This window comes from Bidens hawaiensis, unplaced genomic scaffold, assembly GCF_021521415.1.
Source record: "Bidens hawaiensis isolate Kalapana, Puna unplaced genomic scaffold, B.hawaiensis_p1.1 tig00052190_1, whole genome shotgun sequence".
NCBI lineage: Eukaryota > Viridiplantae > Streptophyta > Magnoliopsida > Asterales > Asteraceae > Bidens > Bidens hawaiensis.
The window spans coordinates 76,338-91,941 of record NW_027506210.1 but is presented as its reverse complement, the minus strand read 5'-3'; the positions used below and the strand labels follow the sequence as shown (position 1 = coordinate 91,941).

Sequence of the window (15,604 nt, the reverse complement as noted above, 5' to 3'; positions counted from 1 at the left end):
ACAATTCCTTTTTTTTAATTATTTATTAGGTTAATGTTTGGTTAGAAATGAGGTTTAAAAATATGTTATACAAGGTTTTAATTAACTTAAAGGAACATAAAGTGAAAATATAAAGAAATGGTCATTTATATTATTTATTTATGTTGTTCCATTCTATCAATTCTTCATACAGATTTTGTATGTATATAAATATCTGTACCCTTTTTATATTGTTTTTAAAAAACTGCATTTGGTCCAATGAGATTTGGAATGAGATAAACAAGTTTTTTAAAAATACCTATTTTGGTAAATAATTTTCAAATCACCTATTTTAGTAAATAAATTTTCCAACCACCCCATTTTGGTAAAAAAACTCATTTTTTTTTAATTGAACAGATGAATGAATCACCGCCGATTCACTAATCATTGATGGTTCTAGAATCGCTAATCCTACGTTACATGCAATAGTACGTAGAATTACTACTGAAAAAATATATAAAAGATCATTGGACCATGCGGGCTTCCCGTAATAATTATGACCCTTACCTTTAGCCAATTTAACTCTTTGCACAAGATCATTCAAGTCAGATTTTTTTGTTATTGGGATTGGTGAGTTCTTATAGATATCCCCCCGAGGAACCGGACATGATAATTTTTCTTCATCCGGCTCGAGCAAGAATAAAAAGAACTAACTGAATCCATATAAATATTATCTAGACACCCGTATATACGATATATGGATGCTTTTATGTAAGTAAAATAAAAATTTGACTGGATTCTTTTTTCTGGAGTTGAAACTATCAAGTGCAAAAAGTTAAGTTCTTATAAATAAATACTCAATACCCAAGTAGGCTTATAAACTAGATCGTGATCTAATCAATTGCTTTTTGGGTCGTCTCAGACCTTAGGATTGGTGTACGTAAAATAAAAAAAACTGATCAAAATGTAGAAAAAAATAAAACCCAAAATAAACCAATGATTAAGTTTTATCTTTTCGCTGAAACCAAACTTTCAACTTGGTTTCGGTTTTGGTTTGCGTGTAATTAAAACCGAAAAAACAGAACCAAACCAAATTTATGGATTTTCATTTTTTTGTTTGGAATTTTAAGTAGTTTTATAAGAATTTAAAATAGTGTTACCCAAAAAAGAGTTAGGCCTAAAGTATTATTATTTGGGTCGATATTTTTATGCCCAGAACCCTTAAGCTCAAATGGCAAAACCGAAAAAACTAAAACCAATCAAATTGAACCGGACGGTTTTAAAAACTCAAAAAATCAAAATTTCGATTTTTGATTCAGTTTTAACCAAAAACCAACCCATACCGACCCTTGTAGCTTGCTCACCCCTGGAGTAAACACGAATAATTAAACAAACAAATTTACTTGTTTGTGCCTGCTTAGCATTTTGAATGAAAAACAACCTTCATGAACAAATGACCATTGATTTTTTTTTAAACGTAAACGAGTGAACGGTTCATAAGTTCATTCATTTAAGTAAACTAACATGAAATAGTAAGGTTATGTTCGTTTCAAAGATTTGGAAGAAATTCTAAGGAATGGAATTTTAAATCCCATGAATTGATATGTTCGTTTCATTAAATGAAAGAATAGGAATGGAAACTAAATCCTATCAACTCTCACATTTCATGGGATTTAAATCCCACATATTTTATAAAGATTGTTATGGAAAATAAAGGATTGTTTTATTAACCCTAATCACTAGGGGTGGCAAATGGGTTGGGTTGGGTCGAAACGGGTTAGGGTCGAAATGAGTCAACTAAAAAAAAGGTTGTTTTGGTTCGGTCGGAACGGGTTAGGGTCAAAAGGTTCGGGTCAGAACGGGTCCGGGCAGGAATGGGTAAAGGTCGGAACGGGTCAAAACGGGTTTCGGGTCGGTTTTTTTTTTGTTTTTTTTTAAGAACGAGGACAAAGGAGGAAACGTTTTAGTTTTTTTACATTTTTCGTTTTTGATTTATATTTTGAGTTATGATTTTTTATTAATTTTTTTGAATTTCTTTTGGAGGGGTTTTTATTGTTAATAAAATCCCCTCAAAAATATAAATAAATAAATCATAACTCAAAATATAAATCAAAAATGAAAAATGTAAAAAAAATAAAATGTTTCCTTTGTTATCCTAGTTCTTCAAAAAAAAAATCCAAGAATGAAAAAGATTCCAATTCCAATACATATTAACCAACCAAACACATGATAGGGATTCTCAAACATTCTATTCCATTCCATTCCAATTTCAATTCTAATTTCAAATCCTTTAAAAAGAGTCCGTGAAACAAACGCACCCTAAGAGAATTTATCTTTTGATCTCTATGGTTTTTTTATTTTAATCTAATTGACAAATTTTTAACAATTTGAGTCAACAAACCATATGGATCAAAACAACGATTCTCTCTAAAATATATTTGTTCTTTTAATAAATTAAACAAACTTTCTGTTAAATGACTCATGTAAAATCACGGCCAACCAAAATTGCCGTAATCTTGTTTGAAATTTCAAAGTTTAGCTTTTAATTAAATTAAAACATGTTACACAAAGAATTTATTGTCAAAATATTTAGTTATTATTATATATATATATATATATATATATATATATATATATATATATATATATATATATATATATATATAACCGGGTACTTTCTTTTTTGTGTTTAGGTCACCGTACTCTCTAATTTGGAGAGCCCCGTTGCCTCACTCTGACCAGATATGTTGTCTTAACCGGTGATGTAACACAAAATGTACATCTTATTAAACCAAATTTTCCTCATATTTTAGCCGAACTCCATGCAAATTCATTGTTTTTGGTACTTATTTGAGTTATTTGTGAATTTGCAGGTCTGGGCGCCCGCCCGACAAAGAAAATAAGAAAAGAGGGCGTTTCGTGGACAAAATCAGCAATCTGCCGACTCCGCACAACCATGCAAGACCTTGCACGACCGTGCTTCCCGGAGATCTTACCAATGCAAGCCAGTGCAGCAAAAATTCAAAAGTGCATGACTGTGCATGGTCGTGCGGATGCCCGTGCATGACCTGCACGGCCGTGCGGGCCCGTGCCGATGACCGTGCCAGAACAGAGAAATCTGACCTTTTGGTCAGATTAAAGCAGGGTGTTGACTTTCCACTTACATGCACGATCGTGCATGCCCGTGCATGGGCCCGTGCCAGACGTCCAGAAAGCTTAAAGACATCTCCACTACTCCCATTTCAAGTGTGGAGCCTTAGGGGAATTCTCTGAATTTGCTGGAAATTTATTGTGTGTTTGCTAGAGAGAATTCAAGTTTTCCATCTTTGTGTGATCATCCTTTCAAGTAGCAATCATCATTCATCTTATTTTGCAATCTTTGTTCTTGACAATGATTTGTAAGATTACTTTGATTTTGGTTGTTGTATTAAGCCTTATGGGCTAAATACTCTTGTTACTTAGATTATGTTGAAACTTCTACTTATGTGATATTTATCTATGCATGATTTTGGTAAATTGGTGTTCTTCAAGTTTATGGCATGTTCTTGAATAGAGTTTAATGGTTGAATGCTTGTTTTAATTCCTAGTCTTGTTAGTTTGATAGATGCTTAGCCATAATATGTTGGAAAAATATGTGTTGAGTATTTGTTTATGAACTTAGTTTGTGTATACATACTTTGTTTATATCACTAAGTTAGGAATGACTAATGGAAATTAACTTGGTTATGAATTTTAACAAGCATGAAACCTATCACTTGATATTGGAAAATTGTATGGTGATAATATGATTCTTTGAGTTGGTTAATGTTTGCTAGAGATTAAGGCCATAATCCTTAGTTTATATTTTGCTAATTTGAAAGACTCATGTGTTTAACTAGTGTTCTTGAACTTGTCTATTTTAAATGATTCTAGATGGTTAGTTTGTTGTTTTCATGCTAGCTTTCCTTTAATTGTGAGATTAGGTAGTTTTGACAAACTTACTAATCTATGGTTATTAACTTGTTGAATACCCATCATGATGTTTTGTTGTTAGTATAAGGTTGCCTTGATTGGAATTTGATATTGATGCTTAATACATGATGTTTGCCATTATCATTGTCATTTTGTCACTAAGTTTAAGTGAATGCATAGTCTAAGTAGCTTTGTTTGGATTGATTGTTAGTTGTATTTTATTTGCTTTGTTATTGTTGTATGCTAGTTTAGTTACTTGAAAAATTATTTGGATTGTTTGTTTGGTTAAATTAATTACAAAGATTTAGTATCAAAAGTTAGCCGTGTCCATGGATTGACACTCGGTTCTTACCGATACTTTGCTACAAAACGATAGGTACACTTGCCTTTCGTGTGTGGTTTGGTTGTTGGTGAAAACCATTTTTAAAACCCGATTTGTGTGAAACTTTTATTCAAATTTTATGTATATATTCGCACGCGTCAAGTTTTTGGCGCCGTTGCCGGGGACACGGTGTTTTACTTTTGAAAACGATACGAGTAATTGATTTGCCGTGTTGATATTTTTGCTCTATGTTATTTTAGTCTATTTCATTTTTATTCATCTTGTTTTTATTGTATTTTATTAGTTATATTTTTGGGTAGTTTTCCGTGTCTTGTTTGTTTCCATTCCGCGTTTCTTTCGGGTGATGCATGTCCACCACACCCGGTCCTGATCTTGTTTCCCCCTTTTCTGAACCCGAGCGACATCTTCGAGAATGTTTGAGGAGGAGAGCACGAGAAATTGCCGAGGTAATTGAAAACGAAGTTGTGGAGGACGACGCGAATCCCGAGGTTGAAGAAATGGCGGATCCGAACAATCAAGGTCGCATGGATGATTTCGCCACGCCGTCCCTCGATGGCTACGGCAGCGGTGTCACGGAGCCCGAGATTACCGTGAGTTTCGAGATCAAGTCGAGTATTATTCATATGGTCGAAAATTCCTTTTCTTTCCATGGCCTCTCGAACGAGGACCCTCATTCTCATGTTGCGCATTTCCTTCGATTATGTGCGACATTCAAGATCCAGGGGTGTACGGACGATGCCGTGAGACTCCGACTTTTTCCGTTCTCACTTCGCAGGGCTGCCTTGGAGTGGTTAGAGGCACTCCCTTCCGGTTCCATCACCACTTGTAACCAATTGGTTGAGCAGTTTCTTCTTCAGTACTTCCCACCCGATAAAACTGCAAGATACCGGGAAAAAATCACTGGTTTTCGTGTTGATGATGACGAGTCACTTCATGCTACATGGGAGAGGTTCAAGGCCTTGTTGAGAAAATGCCCTCATCACGGTTTGAGTCGTGGTCTTCAGTGTCGTACGTTCTTTGATGCTTTATCCGGAGCACAGAAGCAGGCCGTTAATCAGGTTGCAGGAGGAGATTTCGGTAGGTGTACTCCCAACGAGGCGTTGGATGTCTTGGAGCGAGCTGCTAAGAAGAGTTTTGCATATAATCCGCCTCGTAGTATTCCTTCCACTAAGGGCGTTCTTCATGTCGATTCTAATACCCTTGTTTCCGCTCAGTTAGAAGCCTTGACCAAAAGATTTGACTAGATGCAATCCGATCTGGCTAAGTCTAGCTCTCGTTATGGGATGTGTGACGGGAAACACCAGACCAGTCAGTGCCAGCAGGCCATGGTGGTGGAGGATGTTGACTTTGTGGGCCGCCAAAACAATGCCTACAGCAACCCCTATAACCCGGGATGGAGAAACCACCCAAATTTCAGCTGGAAAGATAATGGTGGCTCTCAAAATCAGAGTCAAAATCAAAAGCCACCGGGATTTGACCGAAATCCAAATTACCATAATCAACCCCAGAACCAATCTTACCAGCAAAAGCCTCGGTTTCAGGGTTCCAGCAGTAGTGGTCAGTCTAGTGGTGGGTCTAGTGTTGAAAATCTTTTGACTCAGCTTTTGGCTAAAACCGAGACCTCAAACAAACTGGCTGAACAGAGGAACCTGAAGATTGATGAGACTCTCCAGAGACACGATCTCGAGTTGAGGAATCAGAAAGCGTCCATTCAGACCATTGAGAATCAGGTTGGACAGATTGCTCAGCTCCTCTCTGCAAGACCACAGGGTAGCCTTCCAAGTAATACCGAGACTAATCCACGAGCCGAGGCCAAGACGATTACCCTGAGGAGTGGTAGATCCACCATTCCTGTTGATGCATCGGTTTCCACACAAAAACCGATTGGCGATGAGATTGAGACTGAGACTCCTGGTGAGGTGCACCCGAGGGTAACCCAGAAAGTACCGCACAAAACAGTGAGACAGTCTGGACTTATGTTCCTCCTATTCCATACCCAGGCCGTTTGAAGAAGAAGAAGATGGAAGAGTAGTACGGGAAATTCTTAGAACTTTTTAAGCAGCTTCACATTAATCTTCCCTTTCTCGATGCGTTGAAAGAAATGCCTAAGTATGCTAAGCTTCTGAAAGAGGTCCTCTCGAATAAGAAGAAATTAGAGGAACTTTCTTGTGTGACTTTGAATGAGGAGTGTTCAGCGGTTCTTCAGAATAAACTGCCCAAAAAAATGACCAATCCGAGCAATTTTATCATTCCATGTTTGATCGGTAGTTTGTCGGTTAGTAACGCTTTAGCCGACCTAGGTGCTAGCATTAACTTGATGCCTTATTATGTTTTTGCAAAGCTAGACCTGGGTGAGCCTAAGCCTACTCGCATGAGCAGTCAGCTTGCCAACCGCTCGGTGAAATACCCGAGGGGTATAGTTGAGAATATGTTTGTGAAAATCGACAAATTTGTGTTTCCTGTTGATTTTGTGATCTTGGACATGGATGAGGATAAAAATGTACCACTCATCCTAGGTCGACCTTTCTTAGCCACTGCTAGCTCTCATTGATGTCTGCACCTGCAGGCTCACTCTTAGAGTTGGAGACGAGGAGGTGACCATTGATATTGGGAGATCCATGAACCACCCACATGATCATGATGACGTGCTCTACATTGATACTGTCGGTTCTTGCGTTTGTGAGCACATACAGGACACGTGTGAGGAGTACTCTTTAGATACTCAGTTGTGTGTTGGAGGGATTTCTGACTTGATCAGTGGACCTCTATTTGAGGAGTTGGTCTGTGGTGTGGACCACGAGCCTCCTGAGTGTTTAGAGAGGATTTAGGATGTTGATCGCGTTGCCGAGCCTAAGGCAAAACCTTCTGTTGTGGACCCACCATCTATTGAGCTTAAGGAGCTCCCGTGTCATTTGGAATATGCCTTCTTAGAGGATGGGTCCCGCCTTCCTGTTATCATTTCTGCTAGTTTGTCGAGCGAGGAGAAGGTGAAGTTGCTCGCGGTTCTGAAAAGCATAAGCACGCGATCGCCTGGAAGATCATGGATATAAAAGGGATCAGCCCATCCTTTTGTACCCATAAGATCTTAATGGAGGAGGAGTACAAACCCGTGGTGCAGCACCAATGGTATCTCAACCCTAATATGCAAGACATTGTGAAGAAAGAGGTCATCAAGCTTCTCGATGCTGGATTGATTTATCCGATCTCTGATTCCCCATGGGTGAGCCCGGTGCAGGTCGTCCCGAAAAAGGGCGGTATGACTTTTTTTGTTAATGAGAAGAACGAGTTGATTCCTACACATACCATCACGAGATGAAGAGTTTGCATTGACTACCGCAAACTCAACGATGCCACGAGGAAAGACCATTTTCCACTCCCCTTCATTGACCAAATGTTGGAGCGACTGTTGGGAAAGATGTACTATTGCTTTCTTGACGGTTTCTCGGGATACTTTCAGATCCCTATCTCTCCTGAGGATCAGGAGAAGACGACATTCACATGTCCCTATGGCACATTCGCCTACCGGCAAATGCCCTTTGGACTGTATAATGCCTCAGCCACGTTTCAGAGATGTATGATGGCGATTTTTCATGATATGATCGAGGACTCCATGGAGGTTTTCATGGATGATTTTTCTGTTTTCGGGAGTTCTTTTGATCATTGTTTGAGAAATTTGGAGAGAATGCTGGCCCGATGTGAGGAGGCCAACCTTGTTCTTAATTGGGAGAAATGCCACTTCATGGTGAAGGAGGCCATTGTGCTAGGGCATTAGATTTCACAAGCGGGGCTTGAGGTTGATCGAACCAAAATTGATACCATTTCGAAGCTTCCGCCACCCAATTCGGTGAAGTCTATTAGGAGTTTTCTCAGTCACGCGGGATTTTATCAGCGATTCATAAAGGACTTTTCCCAAATCGCCCGCCCGATGATGAAACTCCTTGAGAAAGATGCCCCGTTTGTTTTCTCCTCCGAATGTCTTCGGGCGTTCGAGCTTCTGAAGGATAAATTGGTGAGTGCCCCTATCATGGTTGCCCCCGACTGGTCCTTACCTTTCGAGTTGATGTGTGATGCTAGTGACTTTGCAGTCGGGGCGGTCTTAGGTCAAAGGTGGGATAAGCACTTTCATCCGATTTATTATGCGAGTATGACACTGAACGATGCGCAGGAGCATTACACGACCGCTGAAAAGGAGCTCCTTGCTGTTGTCTTCGCATTCGATAAATTTCGGTCTTATCTTGTCCTTTCTAAGACCATTGTGTTCACGGATCACGCAGCCCTTCGTTATCTATTCAGTAAACAAGATGCAAAGCCGAGACTTATTCGTTGGATTTTATTGCTGCAGGAGTTTGACATTGAGATTCGTGACAAAAAGGGTGCTGAAAATGTCACGGTCGACCACCTCTTCCGTCTTGAGTGCTCAGCTTCATTGGAACAAGTGGGGGTTCATATAAATGACAATTTCCCCCACGAGTTCCTCATGCATATCGAGACACGGGATGAGGATCACCCTTGGTTCGCTGACGTTGCGAATTTTCTTGCTAGTGGGATCGTGCTTAAAGGTCTGACTCACCAGAAAAAGAAGAAATTCTTTTCTGATGTGAAGCATTATTTTTGGGAGGATCCTTACTTGTTTCGTGTTGGTGCCGATCAGCTCATGCGTAGGTGTGTGTATGGTGATGAGGCTCGAAAGATCCTGAAACACTGCCACGAAGGCCCGACCGGAGGACACCATGGAGCCACATCCACGGCGAAGAAGGTCTTTGACGCCGGTTTTTTCTGGCCAACCATCTTCCGTGATGCTCATGACATGATGCAGTCTTGTGATGCTTGCCAGAGGGCGAGCAACATCTCATCACGAGATGAGATGCCCCAGCGACCGATACAGGTCTCCGAGGTTTTTGATGTCTGGGGCATCGACTTCATGGGACCTATCCCGACTTCTTTCAGCTACCGTTACATCCTAGTGGCCGTTGATTATGTTTCGAAATGGGCCGAGGCGCAAGCCTTGCCCACAAATGATGCTAGGTCGGTGGTGAAATTCTTGAGGAAGTTGTTCTCCCGCTTTGGTGCCCTCAAAGCACTGATTAGTGACCGAGGGACACATTTTTGTAATGCCCAGTTGGAAAAGGCATTGTCCCGGTATGGTGTCCATCATCGCTTCTCTACACCATATCACCCACAGACGAGTGGGCAGGTTGAGGTCACGAATCGGGGCATCAAGAGGATCTTGGAGAAAACGGTTAGTCAGAACCGTAAGGATTGGTCCGAGAAATTGGATGACGCACTGTGGGATTTCCGTACCGCCTACAAAACACCAATTGGTACGACACCGTTTAAATTGGTGTACGGAAAAGCGTGTCATCTCCCTGTTGAACTCGAGCATAAGGCATATTGGGCATTGAAAAGTGCGAATCTTGATCTTGCATACGCGGGTAAAAACAAGATGGGTCAGTTGCATGAGCTTGAGGAGTTGAGAGGCCAAGCTTATGAGAATTCATGGATTTACAAGGAGAGGATCAAGAAGTTTCATGACGCCTTCCAAGTGGGCGATCGTGTTTTTGAGGACAAGCAAAGTTCAAGTGTGGGGATGTTTGAAAAAGAACTATGAAATGTATAACATATTTTTTAGTCTTTTGTTCCTGATTGCCAATTTACTTATAGTAGCTCAACATTCGAGTTCATCTTAGCTATTTTTCTTTTATTTTCTTTATGTGCATTGATTTTTTTTTTCAAAAGTTCGGGTATGATAACAGTAGCTCTTTAACACATCGGAGGATCAAGCCAAATAATAATCACACAACTTCGCACCTCTTAGTATAACATCAATTGAACTTGTAGATGAATGATGTTTGGCGAATCATATGGACAAAACAATATATCGTAATTCATTGAACTTGAAGATGAACAACGGTTAGGGTTTGAAGGATCAATAAGCGCGGGGAGGGGGTTGATCTGTTTATTTTGAGTTAGAGATGATCTTTTAATTGTAATATATAACGTCTCTCATGGTTTGCCTGTCTATCCAAAACTAATCAGAGTATCTAGTTGCAATAAATTCAAAAAAATGTACTAAAGTTGCGTAATTGAACAAACCACATGTATGAAATGGCACGTAGCTAAAAGAGAAAATAAATAAAATAATCAAAATTACTAATTTGCCCCTGACTTAACGGACAAAATAAACGGGGTTAGAAAAAAAGTACTAAAATTGCAAGTTTTAGAAAAGTGAGGTAGTCAATTACAATAAATTCAAAGATGGTACCAAAGTTGCGTAATTGGACAAATCACAAGAACTAAATTGGCACTTAATTAATTAATTGTCGTCATCTTTCTCCATACCTAAGCATTCCTAAATCATTTATTATTTTTTTAACGACCAATTTTGATAACGGCAGGTCACTTACTCACCCGATTATTTTCATTCCACCATCAGGAAGAAACTCACCTATATGTGAGAAAACTTCATGGTCAAACTTGAACCCTAGTTTTGTCTCAAGTAAAACTTGAACCCAATGCATCCCCTTATTATATGTTATTATAAGGGGATGCATGGTTATGTAAGCTTTCTTTGTTTAGGAAGTGGGGAAGGGTAACTATACTAGATTCTGGTTGGATGCATGGTTATGTAGGTTCTCCTTGATAGAAGTTTTTCCTGATCTCTATAAGTTGGAGGCTACTAAAGGATGTCTTGTTAATGATAGAGTGTTGGTGAATGGTCAAGGGGTGGTCAATTTAGTTTGGGCTTGGTCTAAATTGAATCTGTCACATAAAAATTTGATTGATATTGAGGATTTGAAAGAGATGGTTGTTTGCTTTCATTTTCACCATGGCAAGGATGACGGTTGGAAATGGTCAAGGGATTCCTCGGGCATCTTTTCGGTGCAAAGTCTGAGAAAATGCATGGCTGAACATTTGTATGGTGACGGGTCTCCTATCGGTACCTGGGAGTCTTGGATACCTATAAAGATCAACTGCTTTATTTGGAGGCTTTTGCAAAATAGGATCCCGGTTGCAGTAAATTTAATTGCTAGAGGGTTGAACTCGGTACCTTCTGTTTGCTCAATGTGCAATTCAACGGCGGAATCCACTGTACATGTGTTTCTTGAGTGCCCAAGAACAAAAGAGGTTTGGAAGGTGATCTCTCTTTGGTGTAGATGGGATTTAACGGGTTTAGACACTTTCGAACAACTATTACAGGTTGCCAAGGAACCCCGAGACAGAGATGGCAGGTGCATTTTGCATTCCATTATTTTCTTCACTATTCGGTTCATTTGGAAAAGTCGAAACACGCGGATCTTCAAAAATGAGATTCATTCTACTCTTTTCACAGTGGATGAGATTATGATAAATCTCTTTGGATTGATAAAGTATAGATCAACACATAAGAATATGGTTTGGTCGGTTTGGAGAGAATCTCCTTTTTCTTGTTTCATGGTTTAAAGGTTGATTATAGGTTGATTGTAGTTTTTATTTATATTTTCTATCTTGTGAATTTCTTTTGGAATTTCTCCAGCTACCTGCTGGAGGTTCCTTTTGTTTGAATGAATCTTGTTGCTATTCAAAAAAAAAAATCTCTTATTAAAATAAAATTAATTAATTTCAATAAGTTAAGACTTAAATAAGAACTAGTTTTTAGCACCCGCGCGCGTTGCGCGGGTTTACGTCTAGAAATTTGGACCACGCACATTGGGGCAATACGTAGCTTTGAGCAAAGGGCACATTAAAGTACAATGAAATTAAAACTGAAAAGAATATAAAACCAATCGACTCAGAACTTTAGATCATCAAAGTCCTCGGAAAACAGAGAGGCACATGCATATCGCCAATGAAGTACCACTCGTTGCGTCGGGCCCATAATGGTGTAAAACATACATAATTTTAAAAAAATTACAAAGTATATTTGTAGCCATACATGCTTTCATGATTATGGTTAGACCCCCATTTACAACTGACCGATTTCCTACAACAATATTCGAAAATCATCCAACTTAGAAAAATATGGCCATAAAGATTAACTAATATTTTGAGCTAAACTGAAGGATATTGAAAAGTTACAACAGTAAAGTGAACTTGAAAAGTTACAACAGTAAAATTAAAAGAGTGTGATAGTAAAATCAGTGAAGACCGGAAGGTTACCTTCAATATAGCAAATCTACCATCTCTAGTGGGCATACCAACCCCTCAAGACGATGTGTCCTCAAGAGCAGCATCAAGAATAACCCCTTGAAGCAACCCTTGTTTTATCTTGGCATCATCCTATTATTAACTGTAAAACAAAGTAAAAAAAAGGTGTTTGTATGACCTTACCTAATAAATCACACCACATTAAAAGTAATGCATCAGTTTGAAGTTTGGTTAGCCAAGTTGCAGATATGCAGCAAGCTGCAAGTATTAAGATGAACAGTACCATCAGCAGAGCATGTGTTACAAACAACTAAAGCACATGCAATATGACTGTCACCGTGTTATCAACACGAAAAAGTGCATACTCCCGCCATGTCGCTGCCAACATCACACGACAGCCACTTAGGAGGATGGCAACAACAGAAATCAGGTCAGGACTTGTAAGCAGCACAGGCACAAATGCAACCACGCAAGAACCCACCAACAGTAGGTCAGCTATCAGCCGCTTGTCTATTTGGATCATAAAATTCAATAGTAATGATAACTAAAACAAAATCCCCAACAAATATCGAGTTTCCAATCCGATAGTTCCCCAGAATTTCCCCAAGTTCACACCATCTTAACAAATTTACAAATACCTTTATCGTGATCATCAAACAAAAACTCCGCCCCTTTTGACGGAACTGTTAAACCGTACTCCATCATTAGGACTAACAATAACAAACAAAACGCTCAGATTAAACCATCATAGCCTTTAACATATTGATAGAACATAATCAAAAGATAACTGACATAACCACAGATCCAGACATAGGCTCAGATGAGTGATTTGAACACAAATGGCTGCAAAAGAACTTTGTTCTCTGGGCATGCCATGCCAAGATGTGATTCTTTATATCAATCATCGTCACGGACTCATAAGGTGATACATATCAGTCTCAAATCAACAAAATTGGGGCTTTGATGATAACCAATCCTCTTGTAGAAGACTCATAGGTTAGTCATCCATGGAGGAAAACCCCAAACTGTATAAACATTCTTGAATCCCCAAATTGATCTACACCAAAAGTCAAAAGTGTCAAATTAAATAACTTTCAATTTCAAAGGTGGAATCAAATCAAACTATAGTTCTTCAAATGTAGTTTATTACCTCAAAGAATGCATAATAAACTTAATTGAGAGACTGCGGATCCGCTGCTGCCATGGAACGACAGGTTCCAAAATGGAACCTGGCAACAGCCACAGCATCGCCATCGCTAAGGTTTCCAAAATTGAACCCGGCAAAAGACGAATCGGAAACATCACCCCGTCTTACCTCATCCATGGCCGCCACCTAGGATTCCAAAAATGGAATCCGGCAACAGCCAAGATCGGATTTACAGAATACGGAAGATGTCCGGTTGTTATTTGTCAAAGAAAAGAGAGAGAAAATGATGGATTGTGATGGTGGAGAGCACAGAGGAAGACCGTGGTGGAGTGGAAAAACATACGCAAAAGATGAAGAGTGTATCACAAATGATGCAGATCGTACAATCTCAGTATGCGTAAAGTCAAATTAAGGTAATTGTAAGAGACTGACCACACTTTCTAATTTAATATATATAATAGTTTCTACGCCATTTTCCTATGACCAATATTTTACTTACAATCATGTTTTAATTAATTAGTTCATATCAATCTTTTAGTTAATAACATATGGTTTAATGATCAAATACAAATCATTCTTAACATGAAACAGTAAGAATCAATTTATTGTTATTATTAGGATTGTTTTTATAAGTGTTTGCTGTTATTTTTTGTTTCGTATTTGATAATTTTCGATTTCGAGATGTTATAAGTGTTTTGATTTACATTTTGTTGTTACTATTAGATTCTTATTATGCTGTTATGAGTACTTGTTATTATTTTGTTGATAATTTTGATTCTTTTGTTGTTATTATTAGGGTTTTTTATTTGTTATTATAAAACATTGCTTATGTAGATTGGTATTGTAGTTGGTATTGTTTCCTATGTTCTCACTTTTGGTAAACTGATATTGTTTTCTACGTACTTATGTTAAGATCATTTTGTACATGTATTTGAAAGTATTTTCGTATTTTAGAAATATGGTTAACCAATTTTAAGTATTTCAAATTGATTATCGAGGGTGGTCAATCATTAGCTTTATCAATACTCTTTATTGCCTACACCATTAAATCCACTCTTTTTTTACTAATCACCCCGAATTACTCGAACATCAGAACTTGATCACGATGCCCAACATTTGTGACAAAATTTCTTTGTTTGAGTTGAAGACACTCGAACCTTTTGGCATAAAAACTAATAAAAGTTCATTGTTGCAACATGTCCATAAGCATTCCAACTTCTATGATTGATAACGTTACGAGAGTATCACATCACACTAATCACTAAAACTTACATTTAAATCAAGGCACACTTACCTCTTATCTCTTTCCATATAAAAGGCATTTATGGCTTGAAAATGTAAGGGGTTGTTTCTCTTAGTGGTCATTAAGAGACTACCTCTTAATGATTCATAGCCTCAAAGTGGTTAAGAGGTAACCTTAAGGGTTACTTCTTAACTAATCAGACGTAAGATTACCTCTTAGCAATTAAGAGACTATGAATCATTATTAAGGAGCTATCAAACAACCAATAAGATGTTAAAAGTGAATTCAGTTGACGATCATTACTGAAGGTTGTCTTACAATATACATATAATATAGAAACTCTAAAACCTAATAGGACATGTGGGCTCATACTAGTTTTTATATATTCCAATACTCCCCTACAGTCAGAACAGAAGAAAACTAGAAACTTAGATTGAAAAAAAGAATCAATTGAGCAAGAATGGACACGCGGTCAGCAAGCTACAAAAGAGCAGCGACAGTACGCCAACCTGTCTAAGGTTTGTATCAAGTGGTAATGACTAGAGTCTGTATGTAAATGGACTCTAGTTTGTATGCAAGTGGGGCGGTGGAGCTGGCTATAATACCAAATAGTTGAACCCTTATATATATTAACTGGAAATATATTTAGGGAAAATTCTAAAAATGATCTAAAAGGAGAAAGAGATTCCCATAATAGTCCTTGAAAATCTAATATTCCAGAAATAGTCCATCGAGAAATCAATCGGAGCCGATAGATTTGTAACAAACCCGATGGTTTTCGCTAGCCAATATAAAAATGCCAAGTGTCCCACTACCCATCTACCCTCGATGGTTTTCC

General features: G+C 38.4%; 1 protein-coding gene and 1 non-coding gene across 2 annotated transcripts; one reads left to right on the top strand and one right to left on the bottom strand.

Moving 5' to 3' along the window:
• Positions 1 to 5,135: 5,135 nt before the first annotated feature.
• Positions 5,136 to 5,240, bottom strand: LOC143617095 (small nucleolar RNA R71). Its single transcript, XR_013150773.1, has one exon. It is a non-coding gene; the product is annotated as a small nucleolar RNA R71 (small nucleolar RNA).
• Positions 5,241 to 6,353: 1,113 nt separating this feature from the next.
• On the top strand, positions 6,354 to 7,080 carry LOC143617091 (uncharacterized). The gene is made up of 2 exons (XM_077089748.1): positions 6,354 to 6,682; positions 6,819 to 7,080. Exons 1-2 carry the CDS (start codon positions 6,354 to 6,356, stop codon positions 7,078 to 7,080), a joined length of 591 nt encoding a protein of 196 aa, XP_076945863.1.
• Positions 7,081 to 15,604: the final 8,524 nt, after the last annotated feature.